The sequence below is a fragment of the Macrotis lagotis genome, chromosome X (genome assembly GCF_037893015.1).
Source record: "Macrotis lagotis isolate mMagLag1 chromosome X, bilby.v1.9.chrom.fasta, whole genome shotgun sequence".
Classification (NCBI taxonomy): domain Eukaryota; kingdom Metazoa; phylum Chordata; class Mammalia; order Peramelemorphia; family Peramelidae; genus Macrotis; species Macrotis lagotis.
The window spans coordinates 261634010-261654680 of record NC_133666.1 but is presented as its reverse complement, the minus strand read 5'-3'; the positions used below and the strand labels follow the sequence as shown (position 1 = coordinate 261654680).

General features: G+C 36.1%; 1 protein-coding gene across 2 annotated transcripts in view; it reads right to left on the bottom strand.

Moving 5' to 3' along the window:
• The window catches only part of ELOVL7 (ELOVL fatty acid elongase 7), a 108563-nt gene that overhangs the window by 24237 nt on the left and 63655 nt on the right, over positions 1-20671 (bottom strand). For both annotated transcript variants that reach the window (XM_074199975.1, XM_074199974.1), the window contains exons 2-3: positions 17397-17494; positions 8106-8296 (exon numbers count right to left, since the gene is read on the bottom strand). In XM_074199975.1, the coding sequence (XP_074056076.1) occupies positions 8106-8296; positions 17397-17460 (255 nt within the window). In that variant the 5' untranslated portion in view covers positions 17461-17494. The remainder of the gene's footprint in view (positions 1-8105; positions 8297-17396; positions 17495-20671) is intronic.

Genomic DNA, 20671 nt, shown 5'->3' with positions numbered 1-20671 from the left:
TTTTTCCCCCAATTAAAGGGAATAGTCCTTGTACTTTGTTCAAACTCCACAGCTCCTTATCTGGATACAGATTGCACTCTCCTTTGCAGACAGCCTAAAATTGTTCCCAATTGTTGCGCTGATGGAATGAGCAAGTCCTTCAAGGTTGAACATCACTCCCATGTTGCTGTTAGGGTGTACAGTGTTTTTCTGGTTCTGCTCATCTCACTCAGCATCAATTCATGCAAATCTCTCCAGGTTTCCCTGAATCCCATCCCTCCTGGTTTCTAATAGAGCAATAGGGTTCCATGACATACATATACCACAGTTTGCTAAACCATTCCCCAACTGAAGGACATTTACTGGATTTCCAATTCTTTGCCACCACAAACAGGGCTGCTATAAATATTTTTGTACAAGTAATGTTTTTACCCTTTTTCCTCATCTCTTCAGGGTATAGACCCAGTAGTGGTATTGCTGGGTCAAAGGGTATGCACATTTTTGCTGCCCTTTGGGCATAGTTCCAAATAGCTCTCCAGAAGGGCTGGATGAGTTCACAGCTCCACCAACAGTGTAATAGTGTCCCAGATTTCCCACATCCCTTCCAACAATGATCATTATCCTTCCTGGTCATACTGGCCAATCTGAGAGGTGTGAGGTGGTACCTCAGCATAGCTTTAATTTGCATTTCTCTAATAATTAATGATTTAGAGCATTTTTTCATATGGCTATGGATTGTTAAAGCAATTTTTTAAAATAAATAATTTTTATATCATGTGATGGTACCTACTTAAACTTTGGCAAATGGTCTATTAAAACTAATTTTAACTATTGAATTTTTTTAAACTTGAAAATGTGATTTTTCAAGGCCATATGGAGATATTTCAGGAAGAAAAAAGTAGACTATGAAATATCATGAAGGTTAGGCCATTAAAAATCAATTTTAAAAATACCAGCACCTGACTTGGCTCATAGACTAATTTTTTTTGAAAATCTATTGTATTGGTAACTTTTGTTTTGACAACATAGTTATTTTTCAGATAGACCCTCCTGTCCCAAATTCACTACACCAGAAGCAAAAGATCTTCCTTTGTAATAAAGAAAAACAGTTAAGCAAAAGTAACCAATATAATCAATATAACTGACAGGCAGGCATTCACCATTTAATTGCTTTATTTATCTAGACAAGACAGATAATTAATAGAATAAAATGATTATAAAAAAGCACATATCCATGTATACAGATTGAAGGAAAGGAGATATATATGTGACTTCAATTATAGAGAGAAAAATCATTATAGAATCCCTTCTTTTCATGCAGATTGACAATTTATCTGTAATGTATATTCTTAGAGATTTGCTTCAGACCATCATTAAATTGTGATTCTTTGTTTATTGTCATACTTGGTATGTAACTGAGACAGGATACATACTGCCTCAATGAAAATACATGCATAAACACACTGGCAGAGTTGAACTACCTTTTCTAAGATAGCTAGGAAAATTTCCAAATGCACCAAGACATATAGAAAGACATGACAGATTCCACTAAGGAAAAGTTATATCTGCTAAAGTTTAAAAAAATCTTTTGTTAGTGCTTTCCTTTACATTAAGATATAGAGCACCTGATGGCTAAAGTTTTGCTCTGTACTCGAGATCTAAACTATAATGATTAATTAACTAACAATTATCAATAAATATTTAATCTGTCAGATTCTTCTCATTACAATGTATCTTGCCAACCTGCCCTTGTACCCTTATCTCACTGCTGGAACAAAGACCCTCTGGGCTATGGAGTAACTCTCCAGAGAGAGAGTTGTTTCAGTTTTGGAATTATGTTGAGCATACATCTAAACTGGTTTAACAACTGGTCTTCTCCCATCTTCTCTCAAACTCTCCCCTTCCCTCTCCTCAGTTCCTTTCTCCTCCTTTCTCTTCTCTTTTCCATCCACATAGGGGATTACACCCTTACCTGTCAGTGCTTTGCCCAACAGAAACCTAGAAAGATATCTTGGGGTATACTGACCTCAAATCACTCTGCTCTCATCAATTGTCATACTTAGTTTATAATAGATCTCAGGTCAACCCCCACTTGGTCATTGTTTGGGTCCTAATTGGAAAAGACTAAATGTAAATAGCAGTAGTTCCTGTTTTGGCAAGAAACCCTGAGAGTCTTTTCCCCCTCAGATGGATTTTTTTAAAACTTGGTTAAAGAGATCTACTTCTGCCTCTTCTTTCTTACCTAGCCCTAATCACTGCATGGGTATTGCCTTAGTCAAACTGAGAGCTGTAAAAAGCCAAGTTTTGTCATTGCATCCAGGGTCATCTCCAGTCATGCTTATCTATATCTGATCATTAGACCCAGATAATTCTAGAGGAGAAAGTGAGGCATGCGACTTTGCACAGTCCTCCCTCACTTAAATCCAATTCAATTGTATGTCATGGCATCACATCCCTGATGTTATGGTCCTTTTCGCGAACAAAGGACAAGTAAAAATATCTATTTGTAGACCATGCTTCACATCTCATCTAGCCTGCCAGCAGGTAGACAGAACCCACAATATCCCTCTATCTGCACAAGCCATACCATTACTACCAGTCCTTCAGTATCCAAGAGGACCACACCAACTAACCAAATGATTGGAGACATGAGTTGCACAGTTATGTTTATTTTGAGGGGTATGTTTGTTCAAGTCATCCTTCTCACTTGCCTTTATCAGAATAGTTCCTTCCTAGGGCCTGATTTATAGAAAACAGGACTATTGGAGATGGTCCAGCTGCTGCAGGAGTCTCTTGGCCTTAAATAGTTTTGATTCCTCCTGTATCAGTGAGGCATCCCCACGCATCAACTACAATGAGCAAGCGTATGGTGACACAATGCAACAATCAGGTATAACCTAACCTGTCTCTCGATGGGCTTAACATCAGTGTGGTTTTTCCTCTCAAATCTCCCATACTCAGCAGAAATGCAGTTGACAATAGCTTTTACCATTAGAACAATGTCAGCCTGCCCTTCAGAGAGAGATACTGCTCTGTTGTTAGCCCACACTCCCTAGAACTCAATCTCACTGGACATCGGAACATTTTTCAAGGTTCCACCATCTCTGTCATTCCAGGGCAGCCCTGGCCTTCACAAAGAACTCATCCTGGGGCTCTCACCAGCTTCTCTGGATCAATCATATTACCACCCTGTATGCCTTGGGTGCCCATCTCCAACACTCCAGATTTGGGGATCTGAACCCAACTCCCTTTCATTCGACTGAGGACAACAGGGGCCATTGCCTGACCCTTCAGAATGGTGCTCACCTATCTCTCAGGACCAAATGACTCACATTAAACTGCTGTTCACATGGACCCCTTCTCCACTTCAGCTCTCAAAGTTCTCCTCTGAGTATTTGCTACTACCATCAAGAGCTGCACCTGCAGTGGTGGATCCACCAAGGCCTACACTCTAGGCTTCCAAGGACTCAATTAAGTGACCACTCTCCTACTCATTGTGGCCTAGCCCCTGAGATCACCTTCTGAATCAACTAGCTCTGAAAACGGATAGCATTAGAGTATTGGATGCATACCCAGTTATCACTGTAGTAGATGAAAGCACAAGTCACAGCATTATATGATGCTTTCAACAGACTGACTTCTCTCTCATCTTCACTCTCTCACTTATGTTCATTACCTAATGCCTATAAATATGACCATATTTCCCCATCACCCCAAAATCCTTACTTAATCAATCTAACCACACTAATTCTATTTAATCCCATATTACTCCTGAAATGTGTGGTTTAACTCCTTGAAAAGACTAGCTGGAATGGGTACCTCCACTTTATCTCCTCTCACTCTCAACTCTTTACAATCTGACTTTTCAATCTTACCATTCAGCCAGAATGACTGTCTCCAAAGTTTCTAAGAATCTCTTGATTGTCAAATTTATTGGTCTTTCCTCAGTCCTCATACCTCTTGAACTCTCTGTAACCTTCAACACTAATAATCTTCTTTATACTTTCCTCTCTCTAGACTTCTATGGTGTTTCTCTCTCCTGGTTCCCCTCCTACTTCTCTGGCTATACCTTCTCAGTCTCTTTACTGGATCTTTAACCAGATCACATTGTTAACCTCAGGAAAGGCCTCTATCCTGGTCTTTCTCTTATCCCTTTACCATATTTCATATTGTAATCTTTATACTAATGATTCTCAAATATATCTATAATTCTAAATTTTTTACTTACTGCCAGTCTTGTATCTCCAACTTAAATAAGATATCATATAAAAATCTTAAGCTCATCATATTCAAAGCGGAACTCATTAAATTTTGTTTTCTTATTGATAGTTTTATTTTTCCAACTACATGTTATTAAAGTTTTTCAACATTCATCTACATGCATTTTCAAAGGTTAAACAATTTTTTTCCACCCTCCCTTACCACCCCCCTCCCTTCAGTGGTCAGCTGAGTGATCATTGTACCTGTACATTTGTGCTTAACATGTTCACATATTAGTCATTTTCTGTATGAGGAATTAGGACTAAGGGAAAAGAAAGAAAATCAAGGACTAGTAAGGAAAAACATAAGAGAAATTTTTAAAAAGTGAACATGGTGTTCATTAAGATTCTGTAGTTTGTTTTTGTTTTCTTGTTTTTCTTTCAGATGACATTTTCTATAACAAGGCTCCCAGGGTTGTCCTTGCTCTTGAACTACTGAGAGGAGCTGCAGTCATCAAAGTTGATCAACCCATACCATCTTAGATTGTTTTCATGAATTGTTGTAGCCAAAAAATTCTAATCCTATAATTATCTTATTCTGTAGAAAATAAACATTATGTTTAAGATGTGAGAGTATGTTAAATTTACAACTTTTGCATTCTAACCTACACTCTTTCTTGGCTCCTAATGTGTACTGGATAGCTAGCTCTCATAAGGAGATTTTTGAATAGACACAATACAGAGAACATAATATCTTTAGCCAGTTTTATAGTTCTTTGAGTAAATGTTTCTTTCTTTTATCTCATTCTCTATTTGATCCTGGGTCAACAATAGTATATCTTTACCACATTCTTGATGAGGTTATTTACCCTGAATGCCTAATAACACTGTACCTCTGCTGTGCTGTACAACCAAGAGGGTATCCTCCTCAGCTGTTAAAGTATGAGCCTTTTAACTGAGGTGGGGCTCTCATTACTTTTCATCATGTTCTTATCTCTTATCTTATTAGTTAAGAATGCCACAGTAATATATTCATATATTAATTTAACATATAAATGAGTCTTTCAAAATAGCTATTTGCCAAGGATAGAAATAACTTACACCACCTAAGCCAAAAGGAACACCCATTTCATTCTGAAAAAAAGCTGATATATGAGTAACTCAATCATTTATGCTAACTGGATACAAGGCAACAGGGAAGGTCATTCTGTTCTCTTCTCGTTTCACATGCTTACAACACTGAACCAGCCTATTAGAGTGGAAAGAAAACTGGATTGAAATCAGAGGACTTGAATGTGTATTCTGACTATGCCTCTTACTACTTATGCAGTCTTGGGAAAGTCACCCAACTTGTCCAGGGAAAGGGTTTGACTAAATCCGAATGTTTCAAACTTTTTAGGAGACAGAACTGCCACAAAGAAACCAAAGTAACTGTTACAAATTTGTTCTGCAACTCAACTTTAAAACCTAGTGAACATATACAAGAAAATCAGCCCCTACCACACTCAGACAGATACCATACAAAGGCTCATATTCTTACTTTCCCTCCCTACCTCAGTACGATTCAGCTACCTATTTGACCATCATTGGTGTTTCTTGCTCATCTGTCCACATTCCATAAAGAGAAGTGGGAATAACTGATACAAGCTGCTTGAGGAGGCAAATAGAAAGGAGCAAGGGAAACAATCCAATAATTGGGGTTAAACCCCACTTTACTCCCTGGAAGAAACTGAAGATAAGGACTGAAGTTGACCCTAATCTGCTCTGGAAGGGAAAGGGCAAACCAATGCAGCCTAGTTATTGTTTCAAAGAAGAAACTGAAATCACAGAAGTTCTAGTTACTGCCATGCAAGGGATTGCCACAATTTCTCCTGTGGTGCCATTTGACAAATTCAACCATTTTCCTATATGAGTAAAATATCAATATTAATAATAATAATAGCTAATATTTATTTAGTACTTATAGTGTGCTTGGTCCTAAGCTAAACATTTTTTAATGACTGTCTCATTTGTTCCTCACCACAGGGAGGGAGGTAATGTTAACCTCATTTTTTTTAGATGAGGAAACTGAGACAAACAGAGGTTAAGTAACTTACCCACTAGTAAGTAATTAGTCTGGATTTGAACTCAAGAGTTTCTGACTCCAGACCTAGGCTCCATCTACCCCACCATCTACCTGCCATTATTAGTATCATTATACAGAAGTACTATATAACCAACCTACTTCCAAGCAATCTGCTGCTATCACAAATGAGCCTGTTACAAAAGGTTTCTCTGTACACATGTACACTCTGCAACACATTTTCTGCTCAGATATCACCCTTTGTAAAGAAGAAATCTATTTTAGTAGTGTTCTTAACCAACACCCTTATTGTACAGATTACAGAACCGAGGTTAAAATAGTTAAAATGATTTGCCCAAGACTGCATATGCAGTAAAAAGCATGGTCAGAAGAAAGTCGAATACTTTTATTTTAATCCATTTTTCTTGCCACTGAACACAGGTTCAGTGTTGCAAGCATTGAAATGAGACAAGAACAAAATTTTTTTTAATGTCCAGTGGCAATTAATCTACTACAAATTTAATTTAATAAGCATTTATTTACTACACAGAGGATGTTTTCCAATACAATTAAATATTTTGAAAACTTTAAAACATATGAAATAGTAACATATACTTACATAGCCTTTCAAAGTTTTCAAAGAATATTTATATTATTTATGTCTTACTACATTAAGGACAACTAGGTGGTGCAGTAGGTTGGAAAGCAAGAAGATTGATCTTCCTGAGTTCAAATCTGGCCTGAGACCTAAGTCACTTAATTTCTTCTTCATCTATAAAATGGGCTGGAGAAAGAAGTGGCAAACCACTCTTTGCCAAGATAATACTAAATGGGGTCACAAAGAATTAGATACAGCTGAAAAAATGACTGACATCATAGGACACACTTGCCCTCTTAAAGGCAGATCAAAAAACTTTGAGGCACAACATCAATCCAGACTAGAGCTGATTAGAAGAGTCCAACCAGTCTTTAGCCATTGTTGGATAGCTTCTCCAGTTCATTCCTGATCTAAGATGTGGGACCAGAATTCAGGCACATAAAACTGAAAATGCAACATTAACCGTAAACAAAAATGATATAAACACCATACTTAATATATGGTTAATATCATATATATTTTTATATATATATATTAAATATATACTTAATATTATATATATATGTATATATGTATATATATATGTATATATATATAACTTAGAATCATTAGACTAGAATATGCCAGTGCCCTTCTCTGGTAAGAAGCACTAGGATGTAATAATAATAATAATAATAATAATAATAATAATAACAATAACTAGCATTTACATAATGACAAGGTTTTCAGAGCACTTTAAAAATATTATTTCACATAGTAATATTAAGATGTTGTAACTACAAGAGGAGCTAATACATCAAAAAGCACTTTGAAAATGAAAATGATAAAAAAAAATGTAACTCATTAGAAAGCCTTTTTTTTAAATGTCAAAATAAAGGAATTTCTACTTAATCTTCAGTAACCCACTTCCCTGAATATTCTGGTTTCTGGTTGTGACCTTTATGTGAAACATTTTCAATATTTCACAAAAAACAGATCTCATATTTTAAAGTTAAAATTGCATTTGGAATTATTTACTTTTGTTATTAAGGAATCACACAGCATTGATAAATTATCACATCTCTCATTTTACTCCCTGACTAAATTACACTGAGATTTTCCAAATTACACTGAGATTGCTCCAAATGGTTCACTATCTTCAAGACAATTTATAGGGATTTTTAGGGAAGGGTCTTCTTAAACTCAACTCAGTCTAAAAGGATAGTGTGTGAAGCATGCTTACTTTATACTCTAAAAATAGCAAAATCTCTCATTAGAAAATACTTACCTCATAACACATATATAAGGAAAAGAGCACTATTAAAAAATTGTATACAATCATAAATTTCTTGAGGTCAAAAGGGTGGCGGTTTTTCATGAGCTTTGGTCCCAAAGAAGTGACAAAGTAGACATAGACTCCAAGGATAAGGGCTTGTGGCAGAGGAGATGACATGAGTGGCCAATCTCCCACTCTGGGATCTAAAAGAAAAACAAGTGTCAATGAATGTTTATTGTGTCAAGGGACATTTAATAGAGAAAACATATTTTTCAAGAGGTTAGAATGGGGTGCCTAAAATGGATAACGTGGCATCATTCTACAGTCCTACAAAAAAGGACAAAAGATGAGAAAAGTAGCATTGTACCGTAGACTAGGTAACACAGTCAGAGAACTGGATTCAACTGCTACAGCTGTAACCACATGACCATGGGAAAATAATTTAATTCCTCTCAAGATCAGCATTTATCCAAGATAATGAACTTTACATGGCTTGTGATCTGGAAAGGAAATTCCCACATGGATGACATCATAGGACCTTGACGTACCAACATATATTTCATGAAAAAAATGCATAGTGGAAGTTCTACTTCCATCTTATGAAGAGGCTTAAAAAATATGATTGCTAATCCAAATTTAAGTTTTGACTGTGCAAGGTCAAGGTATTCTTTATTATATTGCTGTCAGAATTGAAAGGCCCCTTCTTGTCCAATCTCCTGCTCAACACAGGTATCCCTTCTGCAACCTTAGCTTTTAGATCAAATCTCTCCAGAGATGGAATTATACCATCTATATCTTGATACCTAGAAAGGACTTTGAATATCATTTGGTCCAATACTCTCATTTTACATATGAGAAAACTGAGCCCATAAGACATTAAGTGACTTGACTATAATCACACAGGAAGTAAACAAAAGAATTAGGAATCAAATAAGATCCTCTGATGACGAAGGCAGCTTTCTTTCCATTATGCCATACTGTCCTCATTCAGATAAGGACACTGAGGCCCAGAAAGATTATAAGTTGTTCCAGGGAAGTCCCCACATTGATGAAATTATAGCTCTGCCACCCTTAAATTAGACACAGGGAAGTTTTAAACTGAAAAATGGAATAACCAATTATTTTTTTCCTTAATATCAAAACAGAGGGAGATTCTTTTATGATGAGTTGACAGCTCTGTTTTATCCATTCATCTTATACTACTTTTCATATAGTATTAGTCTTTTCTCAACTAAAATTCTTAGTTTCTACAACTATTTCTAGTGCTGTTTCTCTAAACTTTTTCTACCATCTACCAAGTTCTAAATATTCCTCTTAAATTGCACAGGTTCGGGCCTATTTTATGATCAGGACCTCTTCAATTTGTTTTGGCTATTTTGCCACTTTTTGTCTCTACCAAAAAGGAGAGATTTTCTGATAATAGAGAGAATATGAGATAACAGAACTTAAAAAAAATGCCTTTCTTTTTTAACTTATTACTAAATCTGATTAAAAGGATGAACAAAGCTGAAATAATCACTTTTCTCACTTTATCCATTAGATATATAAATCTTTACAAGTAATATATTTTATTTCTTTCTTTACCAGTATTGTGAAGAATTTTAAGGGATATCTCATTTTATTGTGCTTTTCATTATGGCACTTTGCTGACATTGTGGGGGGGCATTGTTTGCTTTTCTTTTTAACAAACTGAAGATTTGTGGCAACCCTTCATTGAGCAAGTATATTGGCATTATTTTTTCCAACAGTAGGTATTCACATCATGTCTCTGTGTCACATTTTGATAACTCTTAAAATATTTCAACTTTTTCATTGTTATTACATCTGTTATGGTGAACTTTGATCAGAGATCTTTGATGTTATTATCGTTGTTGTTTTGGGACATTTTTGAGGTGGTCTGGAACCAAACCTGCCTATACTTTAGAGTGAGTAGAAGTAAGTCCTCAATAATACTTTTTTCAAGATTTATTTTTCTATAACACATATTACAATTTTAAAGAGAAATTTGACATCAGTTAGCTTAGTTAAACTCCTCTAAAGTTTTCCATTGCTTCTTTTAAAAATAAAGGACTATCTCACTAGCACATTATTGCCACATTAATAAATACAGTCAGTGAAGTCTAGCAACTGATTCATAAAACAACACCTTTGAGCAACTCTACTCCAAGGAGAGATTTAGGAATAAAAATAATCTCTTACTTTGAATAGCTATATATAGTTTACAAAAACCCTTTACATAAACTCCTCAAAAAGTGGTCACAATTATTCAGAATAGGAAGTAACTGGGGAAGTTACATTGGATCATAAAAAGTTGGTTAGGACAAATTTGGAAGTGATTGAGGAGGAGGTCAGTAGTTAACCTTAAAATGACTTGATTCTTAAAAAATGATAGCAAGGTCACAGACTTATGGTAACTAGTTACTATTACTAATAAAAAGAATCCAGAGGACCTATGTGAAATCATAAGAATTATGTTCTTCAGCTTCCTGATGTATAAAATGAGGTTGAATTAGTTGATTCAAAGGTCCCTAACTAGCTCAAATTTAAGTGCCTATAAAACAGAATGTAGCTTTTTAAAATTTTATAATATTTTATATTTTTGAAATTGTACAGAAATTAATTTTTAACTTTTTAAAAAAATTTGAATTCCAAATTTTCTCTCTCCCTCCTGACCTACTCCCCTCTCAGAAACAGTAGACATTTTGATATAGGTGATATATGTGCAATCATGCAAAACATATTTCCATATTAGTCATATTATGAAAGAAAATACAAAGAGAATTTAAATACAGTATACTTCAATTTGCATTTATTTAGACTATCAGGTCTTTCTCTGGAGATGGATAGTATTTTTCATCTTAAGTCTTTTGGAACTGACTTCAATTATTATATTACTTATTATAACTAACTCATTAAGAATTCATCATCTAATAATAATGCTATTACTATGTAATGTTCTCCTGGTTCTTCTCACTTCACTTTGCATCAGTTCATATAAATCTTTCCAGGTTATTCTGAAATCTTTGTTTGTTGTTGCTTATGGCGCAATAGTATTGAATTATAATCATATACCACAGTTTGTTCAATCATTCCCCAATAATGGGCATCCTTTCAATTTCCATTTCTTTGACACCACAAATAAGATCTGCTATAAATATTTTTGTACACATAGTTCATTTCCCCTTTTCTTTGATCTCTTTGGGATACAGTTAGTAACAGTATTGCTAAGTCAAAGGGTATGCACAGTTTTATAGTCCTTTGGGCATAGTTCCAAACTACTCTCCAGAATGACTGGATAAGCAGACTGTATTTTAATTTAACTATATCATTCCTTGAATGGGGAAAACATCTGATTCATTTATTAAAAAAGACATATGGAATATTTTATCCCACTAATGTCAATATGAAAAGAACATATAAATGAAAATTATTTGAGAATAACGTAAGATTATCAACTCATATAAGGAGAAAAGAAAAATAGTTTATTTTAAAAATCATTTTCTATTTTGATCTACACATTTTTCATCTTAAAGTTTGCATATGTCTAATTTAAGTGGTTCTAAGATTTCTGTAATTCCAGAGCTGTAAATGAGGGGGTTGGACTGGATGACCTCCAAAATTCATTTTATACATGATTTTATTCCCAGAATGGAACCACCCCTTCCCTCCCCAAACAATGCAGATCTGCAATTTATAGTGCTAGAGAGTTGCCTGGGGGCACAATAGGGAAAGTGGCTTGAAAATCATCATAAAGCTAATAAATGTCAGAAGATTTGAACTCATTGCCTCCTGACTTCAAGTCTAGTCCTCCAAAGACTACATCATGTTGCCTGTCACATATGTTTGTATTTGGGTTTAAAAATAAATGTTCTCTTGTTACAAAATGAGTTGAACCAAGAAATGCAATGCTAGACTGCCCTCTCCCCTTCTTTGGAAATGATAGTTAGAAATCTTATATTCTGGAAAAAGCTGTTAATTTTTTTCCATATATAATTCTCAAGGCAAAAAGTATCTTATCTAGTAGGTTGATTTCAGAAAAACCTGGAATACTTACATGAACTAATGAACCAGAGAGAACTAAGAGAACATTGTACACAGTTCTAGGAATATTGTTTGAGTCAGAACCATGAATGACTTATTTATTCTTAGCAATACTTTGATCCAAAACAATCCCAAAGGACAAATATTGAAGGCAAAATACTATTGCTTTTAGAGAAAGAACTGATATTGTTTGAATGCAGACAAAACCATCCTATTTTTCACTTTCATTATTTTTCTTTTATTTGAGTTTTCTCAAACAGAATATCTAATATGCAAATGTTTTACATGACTGCACATGTATAATCTGACTACTTACCATCTCAGGGAAGGAGGAGAAAAGAGAGGGATAGAAATGTTTTACCTGATTGCACATGTATAACTTATATCTGATTGCTTATTATCCTGGGGAGCAGGGGTGGGGGGGAAGGGAAAGGGATAGAATTCAGAAATTAAAACTTTTAAAGATAAACACTCAAATATTTAAAAAATTATTTTAACATGTAATTATAATGTGTATATATATATATATTTTTTTTTTCAAGGCAATGGGCTTACAGAGAGACCCCACAGCAAGGTAATTATTAAGTGTCTGAGGTCGGATTTGAACCTAGATCTTCCTGAATCCAGGGCTGGTGCTCTAATCCACTGCACTACCTAGCTGTCCCAAAATATATATTTTTTAAAAGTATCTTTTTTAACATACATTATTTGGTTAAGGAATATGTATTATTCTGTAAAAAACAGTTCTTTCCAGATTCTTTTGAAGTTTTGATTGAATAATAATTTTATCCTGAGTATGCTCCCAATGAGGACAGAGAAAATATATGATTTCTTTTTTTCCTCTTCTTCTCCATTCCACAATATGGAATCTTAAATGATTTCTATGAATGCACATTGGTAGAAGTATTCTTTTCCCTTTTTTTTTGCAAGGCAATAGGGTTAAGTGACTTGCCCAAGGTCACACAGCTAAATAAGTATTGTCTAAGGTTGGATCTGAACTCAGGTCCTCCTCACTCCTGGGCCAGTGCTCTAGCCACTGTAGCACCTAGCTGCCCTGAAGTATTCTTTTCTTAACTAAAGAGCTGACATGCTTGCAGTAAAATCATAAAAACTCAGGTCAAGAGCTGAAAGGAATTTTCAAGGCCATCTATCGAGTTCAACACCTTTATTTTACCAAGAAAGAAAGAAACTGAAGCCTACAGTCAAGTGACCTTCCCAATGACACAAGGCCTTTTAAGTTTTGACTTACTCAAGTCAAAGAACAGAGAAGATGAAGTGTCATTTAAGTAGTTCAGAGACTGGGGGCAGCTAGGTGGCACAGTGGATAACCACCGGCCCTGGAGTGAGGAGGACCTGAGTGTAAATCTGACCTCAGATACTTACTTAGCTGGGTAAGTCATTTAACCCTGATTATCTCCTCCCACAAAAAAAAAGGAAAGAAAGGAAAGAAACAAACAATAAATATAGATGTTCACAATTTCTACCTAGTGTTTAAAAGCATTTTTAAAAAGCAATAACCTCATGCATCTTCCATCTAATTTAGTGTAACATCCATTTTTTTTTGGACCATAGCAGTTTATTTCAGTGGAGTGAGAGAAGTATGAATGAGGAAACTCACTCTACCAATGCAGTTCAAACCTGTTCTACCTATTAAAGTTCTAGTGTTGTCTGAGGGCTCTGACAGATTAAGGGACTTGTCCAGGATCCCACAGCTTATATGTGGAACTGAACCCAAATCTTCAAATTTCTGTCCCTATTTCTCTATTCCCTGACATCATGCTGCCTTTTTGATTGAGTTCAAAGAACTCACTAACATAAGAATACAAAAAATGACTTTTAAAAATAATAACAAAGTCCACATTTCCCTATTTAATGTGTAGTTCTCTCTAGCTCCTTGGTAAGTAGGAGATTACTTTCCTTTTTCTCATGTTATATTTTTTTTCCTAATGGACACTTGGGGCAAATCCAGATAACCTAAGATGGCATTACCCATACAGAAGATACTAGATGCCAGGTTCCAGAAGACAGAAAAATTGGTGCATGTGTGGACATCCTGTGCTGGTTTACCATGGAGTCAAGAATAGCCTTTTGTAGAAATAAATACTGTCTTTAAAACTGACTAACAGAGAAGTCTGAATCTTTTCTGCATTTGTTTTGGAGGATGAAGGATCTTTCCATTCATTTCAGGTGACACATGTAGTATTGTATTTCCCCATGTATAAGATACACCTTAATTTTGGGGCTCAAAATTTGAAAAAAAGATATGTATTACATAAAGCCATTGAACTCAAGTTTTATTCATCATAAAATTCATACAACTCCTCAACACTGTCAAAACGTTCATCCACTAGCTTGTCCTCATCTGTGTTTGATGACAAATCATTGTCTTAGGAGAGACTCTGACTGCTCTCCTGCCTGGGCTCTGAGGTTGACCACAAGCATTGTGTGTGGATGCATGCTTAGTCCATTCTGTTTCATGAACCTGAAGCACCACTGGTGTCCTCCTTTGAAATCAGTCACTTTTTTTCATCAGCAATTACTTACGACCACATGCTGAACCATCTTTGTAGACACAGGAATTTCACTTGCCCTTTGCTCTTCCATCAATCTCTTCAATTCTCTCTCTAGATCATGCCATTTGGCTGACTTGCCTCTCATGGCCTTTTTCCACCAGTCTCGGATTGTTTTCTCAGTAGGAAGAAGACCAAACTGATGTTCAGCAGCACTATTTCCATTCACTTTTGCAAAATGCATCTCTTTTCATTTGAATTCAGCACTGTACAAAAATCTTTTCTGAGCCATTTCTAGGCAGAACATGGCAAAAATGTAACCTAATATACCAGAATAAATGTGAAGCAATAGGGCAAAGACAACAAGCACAAAAAAGCAGGAAATGCAAGTTTAAAAAAAACCTATAACCAGGGTATAAGATGCTCCCAGTTTTTAGACCCCAAAATTTTCAAAAAAGGATGCATCTTATACAGGGGAAATACAGTAATAGAGGAGGGTCTGATAGCTATCTTCCATTCCCATCTACTTAGGCCATTTGGCCCCAAGAAATCATCTGGGAGTTTTGACCTTTATAAACATCCTTTTAAATTCTAGGTTCAGAAAGTCAAGTCAATAACCTGGGACCTCAAGTCACTAGGTTACAAAAATTTAGCAATTCAGATGAGGTCCTGTCGATCTTATTCAGTCAAGTCTAACTCACTGTGGCCCCATTTGGGGTTTTCCTTGGTAAAGATACTGAAGTAGTTTGCCATTTCCTTCTCTAGTTTATTTTGCAGAAAAGGAACCTGAAGCAAACAGGGTTAAATGACTTGCCCAGGATCACACAGCTAGTAAATGTCTGAGGCTGGATTTGAACAGAAATTTTCCTGATCTGGTCCAGCGTTTATCCAGTGCCACCTAGCTGCCCAGCCAATGCAGTAGGGAAGTCCTAAAGAGCAAGGGGGCTGGATGCTAGCCTAGAGGCTAGCCTTAATTTGGTGGGATTAATGCTGTGTGAGAATTGAGCTAAACCCATGAGCCTAACTCCTTTCCCTTCCCCAAAGACTGAGGCAGTATAAGGAGGATATATTACCCTCTAAGAATTGGGGGATATGTTAACATATTTATTTGTTCAATCCCTTTGAAGTTAATATTCCTTTGTACAAGCTAATCCATTGTTAAGTGGTTAAATGGAAACAGGGTGCTAGTCCCAAAATTGGGAGAACACAATCACTAGTGGTTCTATCCAATGACAAGAGAAATTCCTCAATTCTGGTATATCTTGGTGGAAGGGGGAAATAAAATGTAAAAGACCTGACCAGAGAGTGGGACCAGAGCAATCCACATTCCATGTGATTTGGCAGTAATTTTCTACACTAAGAACAGGCAATTTATTTGTAGGAAGCATCAAAGGTGCCCTTGACAAATGCTACTTTTAATTAGCTTTACTTTGAAAACTGTGCATTGCTATTGGACCTGGAGGAGATTTGCAAGTTTCTGACCTACTGCCAAATTCAGGCTTTTGTAGTTCCCTAGACCACAGAGTTGTTCTGTTTAAGTTAATAGGCATGATGTCCACTTTATCACAGGTCAAAAAACTGTTAACATCAGCCAATTTCCCAAGGGCCCTGGGCACTCAGAATTAGGGCCAAAGTCATGGAAAAAATCAAGATTCCAGTCCCTCAGTCTTGGGTCCAGGTTATTAGATTCTTAACTGATTGTCTTTTTGGACATACATTCAAAGGTGAGCAAATAAACACAGTGAAGTACAAACAGAAGACACAATGATTGTAGACTGCAGAAATTCTTGGGCAAATAGAGGGAATAATCTCTGGAACAGGTGTTTTGTCTGTGTGTGTGTGTGTGTGTGTGTGTGAGAGGGGGGGGAGGGAGGGAGGGAGAGAGAGAGAGAGAGAGAGAGAGAGAGAGAGAGAGAGACAGAGACAGAGAGACAGAGAGACAGAGAGACAGAGAGAGAGTTGGTGTGTACAGGTGGGTGTGAGGATGTGAGGGTTTGATGAGACATATAAACTAGTTTTTTCAGAAGAATGTTTTTAAAACACAAGCAAATGCTAAGTTTTAGTTAGGGATTAGTGAAAAAAAAAAAAGATGAAATTTTTTTCCTGCCCAAGTTCACCAAACCCCTTTAATCTATGTAAAACCTCTCTAAACTCCTTGGGGGGGGGGGGGGTGATTCTTGGACTCCGTTAGGAACTCCTACTTATGTTTTAGGTGAGAATTTAAAAGGAAGAGATGATTTTTAAAATAAGACAACTCTTTTATAGTTCAAATGAACTTTAAGCTACTTATAGGCAAAGCCCTCCCCCCACCTTACTATACCCATTCTGTGCTACCCCACCTCCCTGTATCATGAGGGAGAAGGTTTCAAGGTGGTTCCTTTACCCTCTACATTTGGAATACATAGAAACCCCAGCATACAGTCTACTGAGTTCATTAAATTTGTGTGTAGTGGTGGAGGAAGGGGAATTTTTAAAAAATTCTAACTTAAAAATATAAGCCTTAACCTGAGAGTCAGCCCTGACATCTAGTTATGTGACCTTGGGAAAATCATTTTAACCCCTGTCAACTTGAATGTTTTGTTCAAATTTTATAATTCTACATGCTTTCTTTCCTGGCAACAAAGTTAATTATTTCTTTTGACTTGGAAAAAAAAAGCTTTGGCCACAAAGTACTCATTTAGATGCAACAGAAGACTTAAATAACCTGTTAAAAATAGTTCTATATGGGACAAACAAGAAATGGAGAACTTACCAGCAGTTTTGATCCATTCATCATAAAGGTGTACAGTCCTCGTTGTAAGATCACTGAAGACCATTTCCCACAAGAGTTCCTGGATCTCAGGATGGGTTCTTCAATTAAAGAAAAGCAACAAAAAAGCTCTTATGATCTACAAATACAAATAAACCTGCTCTTCTTGCAATGCAATATTCAAAAATGCTAAAATTTTAATAGGGACAACTGGCAAAGCAATGATCTTTAACTGTAGGCTAATGCATTAGCAGAATACATTTATACTGGGACTCAATACAGTTGCAGATGAAACAAGTTTTCCATTATTTCAGTAAAGATGATTGCAATTTCATGAACCAAATGGAAAACTGTAAAGGAAACATTATTTGGAGAAATGCAGCAGGGGCACATCTCATTCCAACAACTCTATAGGACAATAATGACTGACCATAACTCTGCCATAGTTACTCTGATGTAAAATTAAAAAAAAAAAAAGATTTATGAAGATAAGACCTCAGGAGCTGGAGACAATTACTGAGAAATGAGGAATAGAAAAGGGCTTAGATATTAATTTTCTTGCTGAAGCTAAAGAAGATATAGAAAGGGAGAGGTAAGATTTAGGGAACTTCATTTCTTCAAAACATTATCGTCCTCGAGGGGCAGCTAGGTGGCGTAGTGGATAGAGCACCAGCCCTGGAATCAGGAGTACCTGAGTTCAAATCTAGCCTCAGACACTTAATAATTACCTAGCCATGTGGCCTTGGGCACACCACTTAACCCCATTGCCTTACAAAAAAAAAAAAACACCTAAAAAAATTATCATCCTCCAATAAATTAAATATGATTCTAGGTCATGGCCTCCTGACCTTATAAATAAGCTCTGTTTCAGAATCAAGGCCCTCCTTCTTATATAATATCATATAAACATTATAACTAAAAGTGATAAAAATGTTTTAATAGCCTTTGATTGTGAAAGAAAAATCTTATAACAACTTAGAAATCAGAAAGGTCTTTAAGTAAATATTATTTTGAAATTTCAAATAATTAGTAGAGATTTCTTTGGGGTCTCTATCATCCTCTCAAGCTATTGCCCTGTATCTTTTCTCCCTTTCATAGCCAAATTCCCAAGGGAAAAACATCTACTTATTTCCTGCTCATTTCTCAACCTCTTGCAATCTAGATTCCACACCCATGGTGACTAAGCTGCACTTACCAAGCTTACCAATCAATGATCTAGAAATAACTAAATCCTATGGTCTTTTCTCAGTTCTCATCTTTTTTGACCTTTTCTGGCTTTTGCACCATTAACCACCTCCCACCTCTTAAATACTCTCTCCTTCATTAGATTTTGGGTTATTGCTCTTTCCTGGTTTTCCTCTCAGATATTTAAACACTCCTTTGATGGATCCCAATGAACCTCCCCTTAAAAGCATGATGTATTCCAAGGCTTTATCTGACCTACACCTCTCTTAGTGACCTCATCAATTCCCACGGGTTCAGTTATTATTTCATGCATACTATGCCTACATCCACATACCTAGCCTTCAGCTCTTTCTCCTACAACCCAATCTGATCCCAGTAACTACTAACTAGACATTGTTACTCATTTCAAACTCAACGTATATAAAATGGAAATCACTATCTTCCTAAATGTACCTCTACCCTAATATCCTTCTGTCTATCCAGATCATGACCATACTTCTAGTTATTTAGGTTCATGCAGAGACTTAAAGAGCTCAGTATACAGAACGCTGGAGATTTTATATACCCCAAATATAGAGGGGAAATGAACCACCTTGAAGCCTTTTCCTAATGTTCCAGTGAGTTTGGGCAGCACAGTGACTGCAATAGGGTGAAGGGAGGAGGTTTAGCAAAAATTGACTGATTTAAAGCTAGTTTGAAAGATTGAAGAGTTGTCTTTTAAAAAAAAAATCATGTTCCTTTTAAATTCTTACTTGCTATGTAGTCCAATTCTTTATTCCGACTGAGTCTCATCAATTCAACCATCATAATAGCCTTCCCCATCCATTCCCTACTTTTTACTCACATAGCCAGCACCTTAGTTCAGGTCTTAATATCTCTTACATAAATTCTTTCAATAGCTTTCTAATTGCATTCCCCCTTTCCAGTGCTTCCCCTGTTCAATGTATCCTCAACACAAAGGCCAAAATAATCTTCTTAAAGTATAAGACTAATCCATTTCATTCGCCTCCTCTAAGATCTTCAGTGACTTTCTGCTATCTCTAAAATAAAATAAACTCTACTGTTTGTCATTTCAGGATGATAATCTGATGCCAAAGAATTGTTCCAAACATTTTTATACATTACCTCAACTCATACATGCTAAACAATACTGACTTCCCAATCCCCATACATAATATTCCATCTCACATTCATGACAATGCACAGTCTGACCTTTATAGCTAGAATGTACTTCTAAATGTTGAATAACAATTACAATGACAGCAACAGCTAGCATTAATTCTTTTCTTTTTATTTTATTTTAAATAATTCAATTTGTTTTCCAATTATATACAATAGTAGTTTCTACCTATCATTTTTTGTAAGGTTTTGAATTTTTTTTAGTTTTTTTTTTTTAGTTTTTTGCAAGGCAAGGGGGTTAAGTGGCTTGCCCAAGGCCACACAGCTAGGTAATTATTAAGTGTCTGACACCGGATTTGAACTCAGGTACTCTTGACTCCAGGGCTGGTGCTCTATCCACTGTGCCACCTAGCTCTGCCTCCATTGCGCCACCCAGCTGGCCCATAAGGTTTTGAATTTTACACTCCCCCTGCCCCCACACTCCCTTCGCTCCCCCTACCCCCACAGGCATACAGTTTCATAATCTTTACATTGTTTCCATGCTATACATTGATCGAAATTGAATGTGTTGATAGAGAAATCATATCCTTGAGGAAAAATAAAATATTAGAGATAGCAAAATTGCATAGTACATAAGACTCCACAGTTCTTTCTCTGGATACACATGATATTCTCCATCACAGGTATTCTAGAATTGTCCCTGATTGTTGCATTGATGAAATGAGCAAGTCCATCAAGGTTGATCATCACCCCTATGTAGCTGTTAGGGCATACAATGTTCTGACTCTGCTCCTCTTGCCCAACATCAATTCATGCAAGTCTTTCCAGGCTTCTCTGAAATCCCATCCCTCTTGGTTTCTAATAGAACAATAGTGTTCCATAACATATATACATATACCACAATTTGTTCAGCCATTCCCCAATTGATGGACATTCATTCAATTTCCAATTCTTTGCAACTACAAACAGGGCTG